This window comes from Miscanthus floridulus, chromosome 4 (genome assembly GCF_019320115.1).
Source record: "Miscanthus floridulus cultivar M001 chromosome 4, ASM1932011v1, whole genome shotgun sequence".
NCBI lineage: Eukaryota > Viridiplantae > Streptophyta > Magnoliopsida > Poales > Poaceae > Miscanthus > Miscanthus floridulus.
Window position 1 is genome coordinate 11,216,830 of NC_089583.1, and position 17,207 is coordinate 11,234,036.

At 43.6% G+C, this 17,207-nt stretch overlaps 1 protein-coding gene and 2 pseudogenes across 1 annotated transcript; all 3 read right to left on the reverse strand.

Moving 5' to 3' along the window:
• Nucleotides 1–298: 298 nt before the first annotated feature.
• Nucleotides 299–5,387, reverse strand: LOC136548053 (pentatricopeptide repeat-containing protein At5g15280, mitochondrial-like; annotated as a pseudogene).
• A 2,903-nt stretch (nt 5,388–8,290) lies between these two features.
• Nucleotides 8,291–10,572, reverse strand: LOC136550933 (pentatricopeptide repeat-containing protein At3g62890-like). Its single transcript, XM_066542518.1, has one exon. The coding sequence runs from the start codon at nt 10,383–10,385 to the stop codon at nt 8,442–8,444; it is 1,944 nt and encodes a 647-aa protein (XP_066398615.1). The 5' UTR covers nt 10,386–10,572; the 3' UTR covers nt 8,291–8,441.
• Nucleotides 10,573–13,185: 2,613 nt separating this feature from the next.
• Nucleotides 13,186–16,781, reverse strand: LOC136550934 (protein Rf1, mitochondrial-like; annotated as a pseudogene).
• Nucleotides 16,782–17,207: the final 426 nt, after the last annotated feature.

Sequence of the window (17,207 nt, forward strand, 5' to 3'; positions counted from 1 at the left end):
CCGATCGACCCGTCGAGGACCGATCGACCGAGGCCAGACCCGATCGAACCATCACACCCATCGAACCTCGAACCGATCGGAACACAACACAAGCACACGGCCTGAGCAGCAACTAAGCTCTCGACACTCGTTCATTCCTTCCATCAGAGACTTAGGGATCTGTCCCTCTCTTGCCCGTTTGTAACCCCTACTGCAAACTTTCAGTGCTAGTAACACAAGCAGCAGCGAACGAACTGGATGTAGGGACATTCTGCCCGAACCAGTATAAACCTCGTGTCCTCTAAACACACCATCCGAGTTAGACGTGCAATACTAGAAATTTACTCGTTGGTGGTAACTCGTAACGCTGACAAGCAGCTTTCTGTAGATTGCTACTTCTATAGTAGTTATCAAAACAACTCTATACATGACATAGGATGGTGCAGATCCTAAGGTGGTTAGCATTTCCAAAACCTTCCTAGCATCAGAAGTTCTTCCCATGGCACAAAGGCCACTTACAAGCGCATCGCAGGAGATCTCACTTGGTTTTAGACTTGCAAACTGCATTTCAGCAAGAAAATCAAGTGCCTGATCAAATTCTTTTAATATACACAGTTTATATATAATTGAACTGTAACTGGCTTCATTAGGAAGTTTGCCTTTCATTAACATTGTACTTAGCAGATAAAGAGCCATTTTCAAATCTCCTAGTATGCACAAGTCCTTGATGAGATCATCAAAATTGCTTGAAGATCCAATAGACTCACTTTTGATCAGGTTGTTCAGACATGATTTTGCTTCCAATTGTCTCCCAAACGAAAGGAGACATGAAATGAGGGTGGTCTTAATGATTAAACCTTGCTTCCATCCATTGCGCTCAATCAACTGAAATAATGCTAGTGATTTCTCAAGGTTTCCTAGCCTGCAGTAATGACTTAACACTATTCTGAGACTGCGGTTGCTTGGTTTTATTCCCTGAGCAATACAGACATCAAGCGCATTAACTGAACCATTGGTAACCCCGGACTTGTGAAATCCATAGACAAGGAAGTCATAGGTGGTTTTGTCGAGAGAAATATCATTACCCTCCATGTCCTTCAATAAATCATGAATCTGCGAGCTGTTTCTTCTTTGAAAAAGATAAAATATTAGAATATTGCATGCAATTAGTTCCCTTGACTTGTCAGCATGTTGGAACAGTACTCTAAGGCTTGAAGCACTGGAAAAACGACTTTGCTCACACAATCTGAAGACAAGAAAGCGGTAGCTAGATATAGAAAGGTCCTCGTGCATCTTTAGCATCTTGCAAAGAACTACATCTACCTTTCTCCAATTTTTGAGCCAACCATAGGCTTGAAGTAAGGAATTTAACAAAGTGGCACTGAGCTTCCCAGGAGTTGATTCTTGCAAGACTGGCATTACCCACTTTATATTCCTTGTTTGCACTAATTCCTTCACAATGCAACCGCAATATGAGAGTTCAGCAAGTTTCATGGTCAGCATAGATTCTACCAAGTTCTTGGCTCGATCTGCATCCAGCCATGGTAATGAAGGCAACATGTATCGGTAAGCAAATGCATCTAATTCTTTGCTTTTGTTAAACCACAATTCATACATTCCAATTGATTCAGCAGTCTTCTGCTCCTTTAGGAAGCCCTCCATCACATAAAAGATTAATGATCTATCCACAGCCACACCCTTTTCTTTGAGAGCCTCCAACATTGCACATCCAATGCTGGTATGACCTGTCCTGCACAACTCTTTGAGAAGTGCACAATATGCACTGAAAAAAAGATCATGATAACAGTCACATAAAGTGTTCATAAGTTTCAGGGCTTCCTCAATTACTCCCCATTTGCACAAGTAACTGATGAGGGCCATCATATCCTTGCCATCAGGTGACCATCTGTACTTCGTTGCAAGATTCCAACATTCCCAAAACCCTGCTATGTTCCTTTCTTTGCATAATCCTATCATTAAAGAAGTATATGTATTGTGACTGGTTGACAAGCCTTCTCTAATCATTTTTTTCTAAAACCAGTCTTGCATGAGCAGACATTCCTTTCCTACTCAATGTTTGAGCAACTAAATCTATTTTGAGCATCAAGTTTATTAAACATATCTGGCATCTCCTCCATAAGGTCAATGGCATCTATTACATAACCAGGGCTCACGAATAAGGCCTTGAATAACTCAGAGCAGCTAGCTGGTGAAATGTCGTATCCCCATTGATAAGCTTCATCTTTCACAAGAAGAGCACTTGCAACATTGCCTTGCTGAGATGCCCTGACTAGCTCTGAGTTAATATCTGGGTGAAGTGCACTATCCAAAACCTGCGCCAATGAACTCTCAAACATTTTGGAATCAGTGTCCAAATACAGTGCATTGCCAACTGAATAAAAAAATTCAGCTTTTGGGAAACCAGCGGCATTATCTCTCTTGATTTTCACCCCTAGCCTCCTAGGTGATCTAGCCCCAAGAATGATAAGGCCTTAGAGAACACACAGTTTCCAGAGGGAAGATCATTTACACCATTGGTTTTCATATACCACAAAACTTGTTCAATATCATCAAACTGCCTATACCTGCAATATCCTGCAAGAATTATTTTATATATTGAAAGATTGGGTAGTACTTCTCTTTCAACCATGTATTCAAAGACATACTTTGCATGTCTGTACAGTCCCTCCCTGAAAACACCACCTAAAATAACATTATAAGCATAAACTCCAGGTTTAACATGCCTAGAAAAGCACTCTGATAAATATACAAGTGCAGATTTCAGTTTCATTTCTCTACAGCTATGAACTATAAAAATTTCAAAAGTCGTAGCATCTGGAGCAAACCCTAAGGCCTCCAATCTTTGGAAGAACAACCATGCCTGATCAGTACCAAGATTTGTGCACGAAGATGCAAGGATTCTGTTGCAAAGACTTAACTCAGGTAAACACCTCCACTCTTCCAAGAAATTCATCATATCCCCAATTTCTTTTTTCTTGTTAAATTCTTGTACTATAGTTGACAAGGCTCCCTTGCTTAATTTAAGACCCAAACTCTTTAATTGCCGAAGAATACCAAGAGCTTGCAAAAATTTATCTTTCTTGATTAAAGACATGAGAACATAATCAAGAATATCTCCTTTGGTGCAAGAACCAAATGCAACTTTAAGCATGTCCAAATATACTCTTAAAATCAATTCATCCTTTCTGTTTCTGGTCAGAAAATGAAGAAGTACTTCATAGCATGAAACTGAAGGAATCAAATGCTTGCGCCTTGCATAATCATAAAGTGCAACTGATTTCTCAAGGTTGCGTGCTTCTGTATACGCCTGGATAATCTGACTGAATAATTCACTTGAAACAGCCGGAGTCATATGATCAACCAATGAGAACAGTAGTGATTCAGCTGGACCGAGCATATGAGCATCTGCAAGTATAGATACCATCGCCTCATTTGACCTTGGCAGATGTTGGAACTCCTTGCTCTGCTGCGAGGCCCACCTGTACAAATTCCATAGAAATCTTTCCTTTCTCACTTCTGCAGCACTGGGTCCAAAACCAATCAAAATGTCAAGAAAATCCTTAGGCTTCAGCTCAGAGACACGCCAAAACCGGCGGAAGAACTCCGGTGAGAGCCATAAACCAGGCTTAAGAACATCTTGCAAGCTGCACTTTCCATCAAAGGTGTCCTCATTTCTCTCAAATATGTGAGAGCACTTGGCTATAAGTCTATAACTAGACTCCCAATACCAGAGCAGGATTTTAGTGCAGAATGGACATCGGCTTTGAACGTTTTTCCAGTTTTCTTCTCCAAATTGGAGGCCACCAGACTCCTCTGGAGCGCAAGTAAAGATTGAATTCCGCTTCTCCCCAGCACAGAGGCCTCCACCTCTCAACAAACTCCCTTTGTTGGTACTCAGCTCCGGGGCATTATTGGCGAAACCCCGGCCTCCAATCTTGGCTTCTCGCCTGTCGTTCGGGCTAGAATTGATTGAATCAATTAGACCGAAAGAAACAACAGTGCAGGTGGTGTCGTGTTGAGATCATGATAAAAGCCCTCGCTCGTTTAGTCTTACCTCAGATGCCGGAGACGGATTGCGCGGAGGAACCTCCATGTCATCCACATCTAATCCGCTCGAGAAAATTGCAGAACTAGGACTCTAAACAATGCGCTTCGTAAATATAGGACTCCAAACATTGTCTCTGTAAAAATAACCCTTAAAACGTTGGCTTCTTGATTTCCATGACATTTGGTGTATTAAGAATCTTTTCTCATCTAAATACATGTATTTGTTCCCCAAAGTGACCCTTTTACCCTTTTGGTCTTACGTATCATTGATCGCTTTATCTACTTGACGTTCCATCTGCCTGATCCCTCGTTCATGTAAACTCATGCTTTAATTGATATGCGATGGAACTCGATTAGAACAAATTTATGGTTTCCTGATATGAACTTGTTTATGCTAAAATCTTGGATTTGTTATTGCATATGGGTCATTTTGGTTAATTTTATTATATATGAACCTGTGCATTTTATGGTGACCGAGTCTGAACTGAAACCTACGATTGCATTTCAGCTTCAGAACTCTATCATCAATGGTGTCCAACGATATTGTTTTCAGTGCATCCCGATGGAGTGAAACTTGTGAAACATATATCAAAGCATTTTGAACCTGCTGCATATTCATGAGGAACGTTAATCCAGGCAAGCCAGCAAAGGCGGCGGCCAGCCAGCCAGCCGGCGGCGGCCAGTCAGCCTGCCCTTGGCGGCAGGCGGCCAGCCCAGGCACAGCCAGCGCTGGAGGCTTCTAAATCACCGTCTAAATGACTGAAGGGTAAAAGGGTCATTTTGGTGAACAAATACATGTATTTAGACGAGAAAAAAGTCTTAATACACCAAATGCCATGGAAATCAAGAAGTCAACGTTTCGAGGGTTATTTTTACGAAGACGATGCTTGGAGTCCTATATTTACGAAGCGTATTGTTTGGAGTCCTAAATTTGCAATTTTCTTTGGAAAGGTGAAACCATAATGATACCATTAGCACGGCCCAACGGACGTCTCCCTTCGCTCACTCTTATCCGCTCGTCCTGTCCGCGCGCTAGAAGTTTGCGGCGCCAGTTTTCTTCCTGCGTCACTGTGCCCATCCGCCCACCCCACTTCGCCTCGCCGCCGCCGATCCCACGTAGCGCCTCCTCCAGCCTCACCGGGCCCCATCCCCTACGACCTCCTCGTGCTGCCTCCTCCTCACCGCATTCTCCACTGGGCCCGGTCTGCCTCGCCCGCCTGCATCGAGCCGGCGAGCCTCCACGACGGATGCTCCAGCAAACAGGCGGCGGGGACAAGATTCGTGTGACAGTCGTGCCCGCCGGCGAGTTGCCCGTTCCGCTGCCGCACAGCGAGGTCCATGCGCCGCTGCCGACGTGCCTCTATTCGTCCAAACAAAACCCATGTTGCAAGAGTATGTTTAGTGTTTCAGATGTTTCATCTATATATGTTGCAAGTGTTTCATCTTGATATTGCAAAAGTAGATCAGAATGTTGCACATGTTGCAGTGGCTATACACATATGTTTCAAGTGTATGTTCCAAATATTTTATCTCATTTTCAAGACGTATGTTTATAAGTGTTTCATCTGGATGTTGCATATGTTTTCACACATATGAAGTGTTTTCAGGTGTTTTTTTGCAAGTGTCCCATACGCATGTTTCGAGTGTTTCAGCCTGTTTTGTACGTATGTTACAAGTGTTTCATCTGAATGTTTCAAAAGTAGATCTGATGTTGCAGCTAATGTTTCAGATGCATGTTTCATGTGTTTCATCTGTCTTAAGACGTATGTTGCAAGTGTTTCAAAAGTAGATGGGTGTTGCATCACAGTCTTCGCTTTTCTGCTGCCTCACCTTCGCCTCGGTGTCTCCTCCTCCTCTCGACGTCGGCTGGGCATCCGCCGCCCCCTCCCCCTCTTCTAGATGCTAGGGTAGCCACCTACTGTAGTCACCGCTGCAGCTGCGGGCCAGGTGCATGCGCGTGAGAAGCGAAGGAGGCGCGAGTAGGTACTCCCGACGTGCAGAAGGGCGGCACGGGCCCTGAATAGACGGGCGCGGAATGCAGGTGCACGGGGGGAGAAGGAATACAGGCGCGAGCGTCGGTCCAGATGTCCGGGCGCGCACTGCCGAAGTCGAAACCAAACACGGGCTTGGTAACTTTTTTTTTTGCATTTGCTTATTTTTTACGAGCACTCTCAGTCTCAGCCACTGCACTGAACTTTTCTTACGTCCCTTTTTTCTGATGTTAGGTGTCAAGTCCATACAAGTGAGAATCTACAATCTAATCAGTTGTGCTGATCCAAAAAAAAAAATTGACAGCTGGTCAAGACTTGTATGTGTCAAAGAATTCTTCCTCAATTTCTGCATACCGGGGACAGGAGAAGTGAAGTACTGATTGCAGCACAATGCCAGCAGTGACAACCTCAATGCTCTAGCAAATATATCAAGGAGACTAACAGATGCTCAGCTGAAACCGACATGAAAAATGAACGTCTGATTATGAAAAATAATACATTTTGCTAAATACTAGGTAACTAGAGGACTGTAAATTCAACTCTTTGTGTAGATAATGGAAGACAGAACAAGGTTTATAGTCTTTTAACGGCTCAGTTTCCTGCAAAACCTGTACAGTTAAACTCCAAGAAACAGCTCTATGCAAGGATGTTTAGATTATGTACATGATACTGGTGGATTTCAAAATTCAAACAGCTAGTTATAACAATTAGAAGATTGAGGTGTTAACATGGGCAGCTCAGCTCAACTCTAACCTCTTAGATACCATGGAAAGATAACAGGAAAACTAATTACCGGCAGGGAGGATCAAGTCCTAGGAGGCAGTTCAACTACAAAACCTGCAATTTGGTTGACTGAGAGTAGATTTACATATGGTTCAAGTTGATACCTCATAACAGCTCCCTGTTCCTATATCAAATAATCGTGGCTTCCCAGGTCCTAGCAAATATTCCTTTGCTTATCCTTCATCGCCAGAAAGGAGTATAATTTATGCTAGTGGATGGTAAAACACTTGGCCTTCAATATTTGTAAAAGTTGCACTGCTTTCAATCTGTTCCTTATCCATAGAAATGATCCAACTTCATCATGCACTTTTTAATAATTGTCTTCAGTATCCCATAAAAAATAAAGCACACTGCAAATTATCACCAAAAGAAGGGGGGTATTATTGAATCATCAGCTCACTTACAAAAGCACAGTTTCTCAGTCTTTGTTAGCTGCTTGAAATTCTTATTGAAGAAATGAAGACTTTCAACGCAGAATTCTGAAGAGCATTTTAGTGCTTGCTTAGTTGCTTAAACTGTCAGCTTTAGGCAAGTATAGTAAAACTTCTTGTTCCATTAAATATGTGTTTACCACGTCCACGTGTTTGAGCATATCTATCTTTCCCTTGTGATTCTAACATTGTTCACATACTGATTTCCTCCATTTCATACTGAATTTGCAGCTGGTGCTAAGTGCTAACATAGTAACAAATAACAGGACATGCCTACCCTACAGATAATAAAAATGGGGTTCTGATAGCCTATGAAGGAAACAAATGAAAAGAGATATTGTGAGAGAGGCAAAACCATAAGACGATAATTGAGACATTTGGTCCAATACATACCACCTGTTGATGCCACCAACTTTGTCTAAATTTTGGAGAAAGGAGGGAGCTGAAGGTACCTCTTGCTTCATGAGGATGCCCCAGAAATTTCTTAACAGTCATCAAGATGTATGGATCATTGGCTGCTTGAGCAAAAAAAAAAAAAAAAAAAAATATATATATATATATATATATATATATTGAAGAAAAGCATGTCTAACATCAGTTGAGGTGGTTTGGCCATATCCAAAGGAGACCTCCAAAGGCACCAGTGTATTGTGGAGTCCTAAGCCAAGCTAATAATATGAGAGGTAGAGGAAGACCGAAATTGACATGGGGGAGGTAATAAAAAGAGATTTGAAAGCTTGGGATATACCTAGAGATCTATGTTTGAATAGGAGTACTTGGAAAGCAGCTATTGAAGTGCCTGAACCGTGACTTGGGGCTCTTGGTGGGTTTCAACTCTAGCCTACCCCAACTTGCTTGGGACTGAAAGGCTATGTTGTTATTGTTGTTGTTATATATATATATATATATATATATATATATATATATATATATATATATATATATATATATATATATATATATATAAAGTGAGAATGAAAACAAAAAAGAAAACCAAAGACTATTTATCATCAGAACGAACAGACTGTAAGCTGTGAACTCGGTGAGGAGAGGCCTTATATGACATCTGAAATGGCATACCAGAATCTCACAGAAACAGAACTCATGTCAATCAGCAGCTTTTCAAGTATATCAAAATCATGGTCTAAATTCCACATCATAGTTGAAAAGAAACATGTCAAATGATTAATCACCAATAATCATGGCAAGAACACTTTCCATCTTTCATATGATGAAACCTACTACCATCCCTCACTACAATTTCCCTGCCAAAAACCTTTGTCACCATCTTACTGAATTCGTGACAATCGCCACACACACTAAGGTTCTTGACAATACGGATTGGGCTGCCAGCTTCAACAACAATGAACCCATAAGCAATTGCAAGCCGTTCGCTGTGCACCTTAATCGCATGAACCTTCTCTTCATCCCCGATGTCATGCAAGACTGATGACACGTCTGGTACATAGCCTGCCTCAGCCAACCTTCTGTCAATCATGCAAAGCATGTTATATATATGTACAGAATCCTTGTGATCCATGTCCCCTACTAGAAACTTGTGCACAATTCCATGTGCCTCCATCAAGCTCCAACCAGCTGACTTGCTAGTGCCACGGTTAGACATTAATTTCCTAACTTTCCTGACTTCATCCCATTTCTTTGCTTTTGCGTATATACTTGCAAGGAGGACATAGTGTCCATCATGAGCTGGATCCAGTTCAATTAGTTTATTACCAACAGTAATGCCCAAGTCCACGAGGCCGTGTCTCTTGCAAGCAGAGAGTACTGTGCCCCAGAGAACCGGGTCAGGAGGGATGCGCATCCCTTCGATCAATTCAATGGCATCCTGAACAAGACCAGCACGACTCAGAAGATCAACCATGCATCCATAATGCTCCATCTCTGGCTCAATACCATATTTCTCTGCCATCAGCTTGAAATACCACCGCCCTTCATCAACAAGGCCAGTACGGCTGCAGGCATTTAGCACCCCCACAAATGTGATGCTTGTAGGGCAAAACCCCTCACTGACAAACTTCTCAAAGAGCTGGACTGCGTCATGCCCCAATCCATGGGTAGCAAGCCCGCAGATCATGGAGTTCCAAGCAAACACATCCCTCCTGGGCATGGCATCAAAAACTTCCTTCGCCGCTGCCACACTTCCACACTTGGAATACATATCAACCAGTGCAGCACCTAAGTTCACACTCATTGCCATTCCTGCTCTCTTGACCACTTCATGCACAAACTTCCCCTGCTCAAGCAGCCCCAGCTGTGCAGCTGCTGACAGTGCCGTAACTATTGCCGCTTCATTTGCCTTCACCCCCTGCACCACCATATTCTTAAACACTCCTAGCGCGACCTCCAGCTCCCCTTCCTTCACATAACCTCCTACCACCGTACTCCAAGAAACCTCATCCCTCACCGGCATTCCGTTGAACACCTCCCGCGCAACCCCCACCATGCCCGCTCGCACGTAACCAGCGAGGACGGCATTCCACGTCACGACGTCCCGCACAAGCGGCAGCTCGTCGAACACCTTCCGCATCGCCGCCACGTCTCCGCAGACGCCGTAAAAATGGATCAGCGCGTTACGCATGTAGAGGTCGCCCGCGGCGCCAGCCTTCACGGCCAGCGCGTGCACGTGGGTGCCCATGAAGCGGGAGGAGACGGAGCCTGCAGCGGCAGGGTCGGCGTCTAGGTGGTTGGAGAGGGAAGCGAGGAGGAAAGTGAAGGAGTGGGGGTTGCGGCGTGGGAGGCGCGGGAAGAGGTGGAGCGGGAGCGGGTGCGGGAGCACGCGGAGGAGGTGGTTCGACGCGAAGGCGGAGGCGCAGCTGGCGCAACGGAACAGGGAGAGCGGGTAGGAGTGGGAGGAGGCGGCGGCGGCGGCGAGCGGGAGGCGCGGAAGGGCCGCGAGGAGCTGCGGGAGGGCGCGCGCGGTAGCGAGGCCGAGAACGGCGAGGCGGGCGTGGGCCTGCAGGACGTGGTGGAGCGCAGGGCGCGGCGGCAGGAGCGCGCCGAGGAGCTGCCTCGCGTCGGCGGCGGGGTCGGCGTGGAAGGTGGGGGCGCGCCGAGCGGCCGGAGAAGGCGGTGGCGTTCCGAACTGCATGGAGGCGGCGACGGCACCAGCCATTAGCTTGTGAATTTGTGATGTTATATTAATTATTATGATTATGAAATTCAATTTTACAGCTGAGCTTCCTAATTTAGAACATCCCAAATGGATCTAGTTACATGTTTGTCATTTTTACAAGAACTCCTTGAATTTTCATAGAAGCATGTGTTACTTTTACTTTCACATGAACTTTGTGGATTTTTTGTCATCCAAATAAGGCTGGTAATAAAGTAGAGAAAATACTCGGTGTAAACTATCTTCTGGGTGAAATCATGAAAAGATCTAAAACTACTTACTTAAACTTTTCTTTAAAAGAGCTCAGTGCATCTAAGCATCCTTAGATGTCACATGTCGCAAATGTAGAGATGCAAAATGTCACTATGGAGGTATCAGGTTTCAAAAAATATATAACTTTTTCGATAATTTTTAAAGGATTTTCATGATTTTATCAAAAAAATAGTGATATCATGTCTTTCCAATTAAGTAATACAAAGGCCACATCTCAGTTCACTAAATTAGCTTTTTTGGTGAAAACCAACTAACGATTGCCCGAAGTATGCAAGGAACAATTAGTCATGGCAACTGCCAACACCATTCTCGTTGATGATGGCCTTCTAGAGGCATTAGAAAGAATTTGTATAAGTTTGTTATTTGCTAGGTCTTCTGTCCATATGGTTTTTAGGAAGTGGACTAGGGGTTGAAGGTCAGTGGCTAGAAGGCAATGCAAGCAAGAGAGATGTTGAAGGCAGTGATTAGATGACGGAGACCAGAGACAGAGAGAAAGGAGTTGGATAAGAGTGCAAGAACTGGCCAAAGAGCACGAGGTAGCTTAAGGTGGTCGTGGTTCCAGTTATACCTTGATTGTTGTTTTGTGTGCTGTCATCTTCAGTGTGTAGACTGCTTTGTTGCTGTCGTTGATGCATTGGATGTGTGTGTTGCTGCTGACCTGCAAGTGTTACAGATTGAGCAATTTGCATGTTAGTGTTTTTGCTGAAGTATTGTCATTCTACAGCAGTTTGTTACAGACCAAGACACACCAGAGGGAAAAAAAAAAATACTGTGGAGTACAGTTTCCAGCATTAGCTGTTGCCCAACATGGTAATGCATCAGAAATATTCCAAGTGCTAGGCTAGAGAGAACTTCTAAGCGCTATAACAGCAAATTGCAAGCATCAATATGGACGTTGTGCACCCCTTCTGCTGTTTTCGCTATTGCTATCATCTCCCCTCTGTTGTTTTCCAGCGGAGCTGGATCCGCCACTGCCACTGCTGCTGCCACTACCACCTACCACCACTGAGTACGGCAACCACCTTGCTGTTGGGGAGGCGAAGTCACAGGCATAGAATGCTGCCATGCATTTTTTTGAATAAAAGACCAAGGAAAAATATGAATAAAAGATGTCAATATCACAGCAACAGCTTAAAATTCTTCCACTGCATTTTTTGAAATCATCATGTATCCAATCACGGGATACATTACCAACAAATAGCCTGTTCTTAGTCTGGGAGGAAGAAACACCCTTTTCCTGTAACAAGAACCAAAATAATATTAAGAGAAACCCCTTCTTCATGAAGATCTTCATCATTGCCTCTTGGCATATTTGGAAGCAGAGAAATAACTTCATCTTCGACAGAGGACGTCCCTCCTTTATCTCTTGGAAGACCTCCTTTTATGAGGAAGCCAAACTTCAAGCTTTTAGACTTTGTGAAGAAAAACAACATGCTTTTCTCCAGTTTAGACTCCCTCTCCTAGTTTCTTTTGCTTCTGTGGAGTGCAGTTTCTCCTGCCCACTTGCTGGTCATGTTGTTTAGTTTCTTTAGCCTCTCTTTGTACAGCTTTTTTCTTTCTTTTTTTCAAAAATAATAAAAAGCCCTTACAGTGGGGGGTCTCCCCTGCTGTATTTTTGGGTAAAAAGAAAGAACCAAAATAATAGGGTCTAGGAGTCTAGTTAGTATCAAAGCACAAACTATATATGAGTTAATTAAGTGCAAGAACTAACCAGGAAGTACATTCACGTTCTTTGGGCTGCAAAACTTTGTTTGGGTAATATGAACAACAACAACAAAGGCATTTAGCCACATGCAAGTTGGGGGTAGAATTGGATAATTTGGGCTCAAATATATTTTAGAAAGGTTCCTTGATAAATTATGAAAACATGATCCACCACCACCCACAGTTCTGGTTTCTGGAAGTATAAATAAACACAAGGTTCTGAATTTTTATCTGAGCAGCAGAACCGTTGCAAAGTTTTAAATTAGCAAGAGGATGTAAGTGTAATCAGATAACCTTGTGCTTTGTTATGTCTCTAACTGATCACAAGGTTGTATTATAATTTCTAAAGTCAACCAAGATTAATAGTGCAACTCCTACAAACCATTTTAGAATAGCAAGCAGATGTGAGCGTATCATACATCCATGTACCCTGCTATGTCTAACAGTGATTCACAAAACCAAACAGAAAGTATACAGAAACACAATTTTCAACTTAGTTTCCTACTCCTATCTTGGGAAGATCTGTGCTGTCAAATACTTGTTTTATCACATACAACCACCTTTTTGCAAAAAATAAAAGATATAAACAATGGAAATAAATCACTGGCATGGAATAACACGAAGGTCAACTCTGAATTTAAGTGAAAACTGTTGGACCACTTTGCCACACAGGTGTGTATCACCACACTACTCCCACACACTCACACACACGCTGGAGGTTGAAGAAGAGGAGCACAGAGTGCACACTCACGAACACAGGTGGAATGGGGCTGCTGAACTGCTTGGCTGAAGCTAGCCATATCCTCATATATAGGAATTCAGAAAATGTACAAGTCAACAAGGGGCCATGCTGCCCACTACCAGGAGCCATGCTTCCACTGCTTGGTACTAATCTACCTACTACATACTATCTATGTACAGTTGTTGTTGTTTTTACTTCAATAAAATTTACAGTGGGGGTCTCCCCTGTTGTACTCACGGTTCAAAAAACTAACAAGAAAGGGGAGCGAGCAGACACCGCAGAAGTGCTGCTATGAGCCTATGACCGAAGGGGGTGAGGGAGCAGCAGATTACATATCCAACAAAAACAAACCTTTAGGTCTTTATTACTCAACTTTGGATGGCCTTCAAAGGCAGCTTTTTAGTTCTGAACTAACAAATGCATACAGCTTGCTCCCCCCTTTCCTCGCATTCGCACCTGCATAAAAAAGGGACAATGAATTGCAGAAGACAACAAACGCAAAAGCTAAACCAGAGAAGTAGGCAGTACTCACATCCGGGACTTCTCCAACCGACTCAAAACAGTAATTGACATCTTCAAAAGATACATTGATCAGACTCGGCCCCAAGATATGCTTTGCCTCCATAAGCAGGAAGAGCAAGAAGCTCAGAATGCTTCACTTTTTCATTCTCATCTTTCTGATCATCATCCACAAAAAAAGAAACTCCTGTTCTCATCTTAAACTAGAGGTGGAGATCAGTCGATACATCTCATTTTACCCACCACCATTCATTTATTCATACTGAAAATGCCAAAAGTGCACAAGCACACACAATGTAGCTTTAGCCACCAACACGTCACACTTAGTCCTGAAGCTTGACAGATAAATAGGCTAATACTAAATTTGCCACTTGTGGTATTATGATTCTTATTACAGCAGAATTGTTACAGAACGAGACGCACTAGAAAACAAATACTAGAAAGTACAGTTTCAAGTATTAACGGGTACCCAGCATGGTACTGCAACACTCAAGACTTGGCTTCATTGTGGAAACGATACTTTTCAGGCAGAGACTTTGAATGGTGCTGATATTCATCCCTTGAGAAAAGTGATATAAGCATGGAAGTAGTGGAAGCCTCAAGTGAGAAATTCTTCTCATCAAGTTTGGAGAGGTAAGCCCCAGCCTGCTTATGTCACCTCTATGCAACAACCTCCTAACTAGAGCATTTAATATACGTGAGTTTGGAGCAGTACCACTCTTTTCCATTGCTGAAAACATACTGTCAAACTCCTCTAGCGACCCTTCTTCTATGAGATTTTCCGCTATTAAGCTGTAGGTCACAACATCCGGAACCAGACCATTAGCAGAGATAGTAGCAAACAAATCCATGGAATCTTCCTTTCTGCCACCTTTGAGCAAAGCACCAATCATGATGTTGATAGTAAAAATGTCAAGTTGAAGATCCTTAGAACACAGGCTCTGAAATATTTTGAATGCTTCATCAAGACAATTATTTTTGCAAAGCCCAATTAGAATTATGTTATATGTGTAAATATCCCACTTTGTTCCGTTGTTGATCATATTGAGATAGAGTTCCTTTGCTTCAGAAAGTCTCTCGGTCTGAAACAAGCCATGCAATATAGTATTGTAAGCCACAACTCCAGGTGTAATGCCATTGTTCAACATTTCTCGGAAAACACTATATGCATCGTCTATCCTTCCAGCTTTACAGTAGCCATGAAGCAAAGTATTATAAGTAACTTCATTAGGTGTCAGGCCCATTGAGACCATACCATCAAATACCTTCTTCGCTTCATCTGTCCTTCCAGCTAAGCAGCAACCATATATTAATGGTGTAAATGAAAAAGCATTCGGCCTTACGCCTACATGTTCCATCAAGTCGATGAGGCTCTGGGCTTCCATAACCCGTCCTATATTGCATAAGTTACAGATTAATGTGCTGAAGAACACTACATCAGGACGAATTCCTTCATCCAACATTTCATGAATTAATTCCTCAGCCCTCTCCCATTTGTCAACGGTGCAAAGTCCATAAACAAGAGAGCTAAAAACAACAATGTCAGGAGTCACTCCTTCATTGATCATCTGGTTGAATTTGACCTCAGCATCATCCACCCTGCCTGACTTGCATAGCGCATCTATTAGTGCTCCGTAGCTTACTGCATCAGGACTCAACCCATGCTGCCTCATTTTGTTAAAAATATCCACTGCCTTATCTATCATACCACATTTAGCATATGCACTGAAGAATATGTTGAAGATGTGATGGTCAGGGGAAATACCCTACCATCAAATTTAGGAGATCATGCATTTCAGAAAGAGCACCTTTGTTACCATATCCATGAAGCATAATGCCATAGGTAAAACATCAGGTTTTATGCCCTTCCTAATCATAGAATCAAAAAAAATTCTAGCTTCTCTACTTTTTCCATTCTTGCATAGGTAGTCCAGCAGCCCATAAGTAAAACTATCTGGCTCAAGACCACGTGCAGACATTTCTTTGAGCATCCGAACCACCTCTTTCCACTGTCCTATAGAGAGGTATCCATGGATAAGACAAGTATATGTGTCATTGTCTGGCTTAACGCCTTTATCAATCATCTGCTGAAAGACACCCTCAGCCCTATCAACCGCTTGAGCTTTGCACATGCCATCAATTACTGTGGTGTATGTCACAACACCAGGTGGAATCCCCCGATCCATCATTTCAAGAAATAGGTTGTAAGCTTTGTCCACTTGACCCTCAGTAAAGAAACCGTTGATGACAGTGTTGTATGACACAACATCTGGTGGGCAGCTTCTACCTTGATCACTAGCCACCATACGCAGCAGCTCTAGTGCCTCTTCAGCTCTCTTTTCATTGCAGAAACCCTTGAGAAGTATGCTGTATGAAACTACATTCGGCGTGCAGCCAAATTCAGACATTCGTTGGAGCAAAACATCCGGCCTCACTCACCCTCCTTGCGTCACAGAGACCATCCAGCAGTTGATTAATGACGACGAATATGTCATTCACCGTCCAACCCGTCTTAAGGATGAGGCCAAAGGTGGCGAAGGCCAGGCGGCCCATGCGGCAGAAGCAATCGATGAGGATGCTGTAGGTGAAACTGTTGGGAGCTACCTTGTCAAAGCATTCACGGATCATCCGGTTGAAGCGGGAGACAGCGAGCTCGGAGGCTGAAGAGCATCGGCCGCGAGAGACAGCGGTAAGCAGATGGTTGAACGCACGAACCGAGGCGGGCCTGGCGTGGTGAAGCAATTCATCGAACAGCTTGAGCGCGTCGTCGAGGCCGAGGCTTTTCGAGCGGGCGCGCCCTGCGATGATGCGCTCCAGCCCCAAGCACCGTAGGCGGCGGCGTGCACGCGGCCGCTCGACATGCCGACGGGAAGCGCTCGGGCGCGGCGCTACTGTGGCCCGGCGCGGAGTGGCACGGACGGCGCGTCGGCCTCCGGATCCGTGAAGCAGAGCACACCTCGCGGGCGCTGGACGGGGCAGCTCGAGCCGCGTCGTGGAGTGCGTAATGGGGGCTAGTGGGCGGCGGCGGCGGCGTGTGCGCGCGGGGCTTGGGGCGGGGCGACGGGCGCAGATGCCGCTGGGCAGAGCGAGGAGGCCAGGACTGTTCTCTCTCTCTCCCCCCTTTCACATTCTGCCAGCATAGCTGGCAATGCTTGAGCACATGAACTGCGGCACATTTTGCGTGCTCTGAGAGAGAGACTGGAAGAGAAAGCATCTTGTTTCGTTGTGAACAAGTAGATTTTACTACCCGAACAATGCACTTTGTCCGTTTAACTTTCTCGACAAAATTTAACCTCGATTTACTCCCGTGGACTGTTTCAGTTTGTCTTATCTACCCCCTAATAAGATATATCTTTTCTTTTTATCAATGTAGAGTTTAGTTTTTTATCGGGTGATGATGTCCTATGTTAACAAATGAATTTATAAAATTTCATGATTACTTTTCATGCAACTTATATGACTATGTTTAATTTAGTAGCAGATGTTATTAACTAATGAAAATAACTAATGAAAATTTCTTAATATATTTTCCCAACCTAATACAACATGTTTTATATTAGCATATAAAAACTGAACCTAAAACTCAA

What these genes read in the sequence shown, in the direction of transcription:
- LOC136550933 (XM_066542518.1), bottom strand. Translation starts at nt 10,385, where the DNA reads ATGGCTGGTGCCGTCGCCGCCTCCATGCAGTTCGGAACGCCACCGCCT.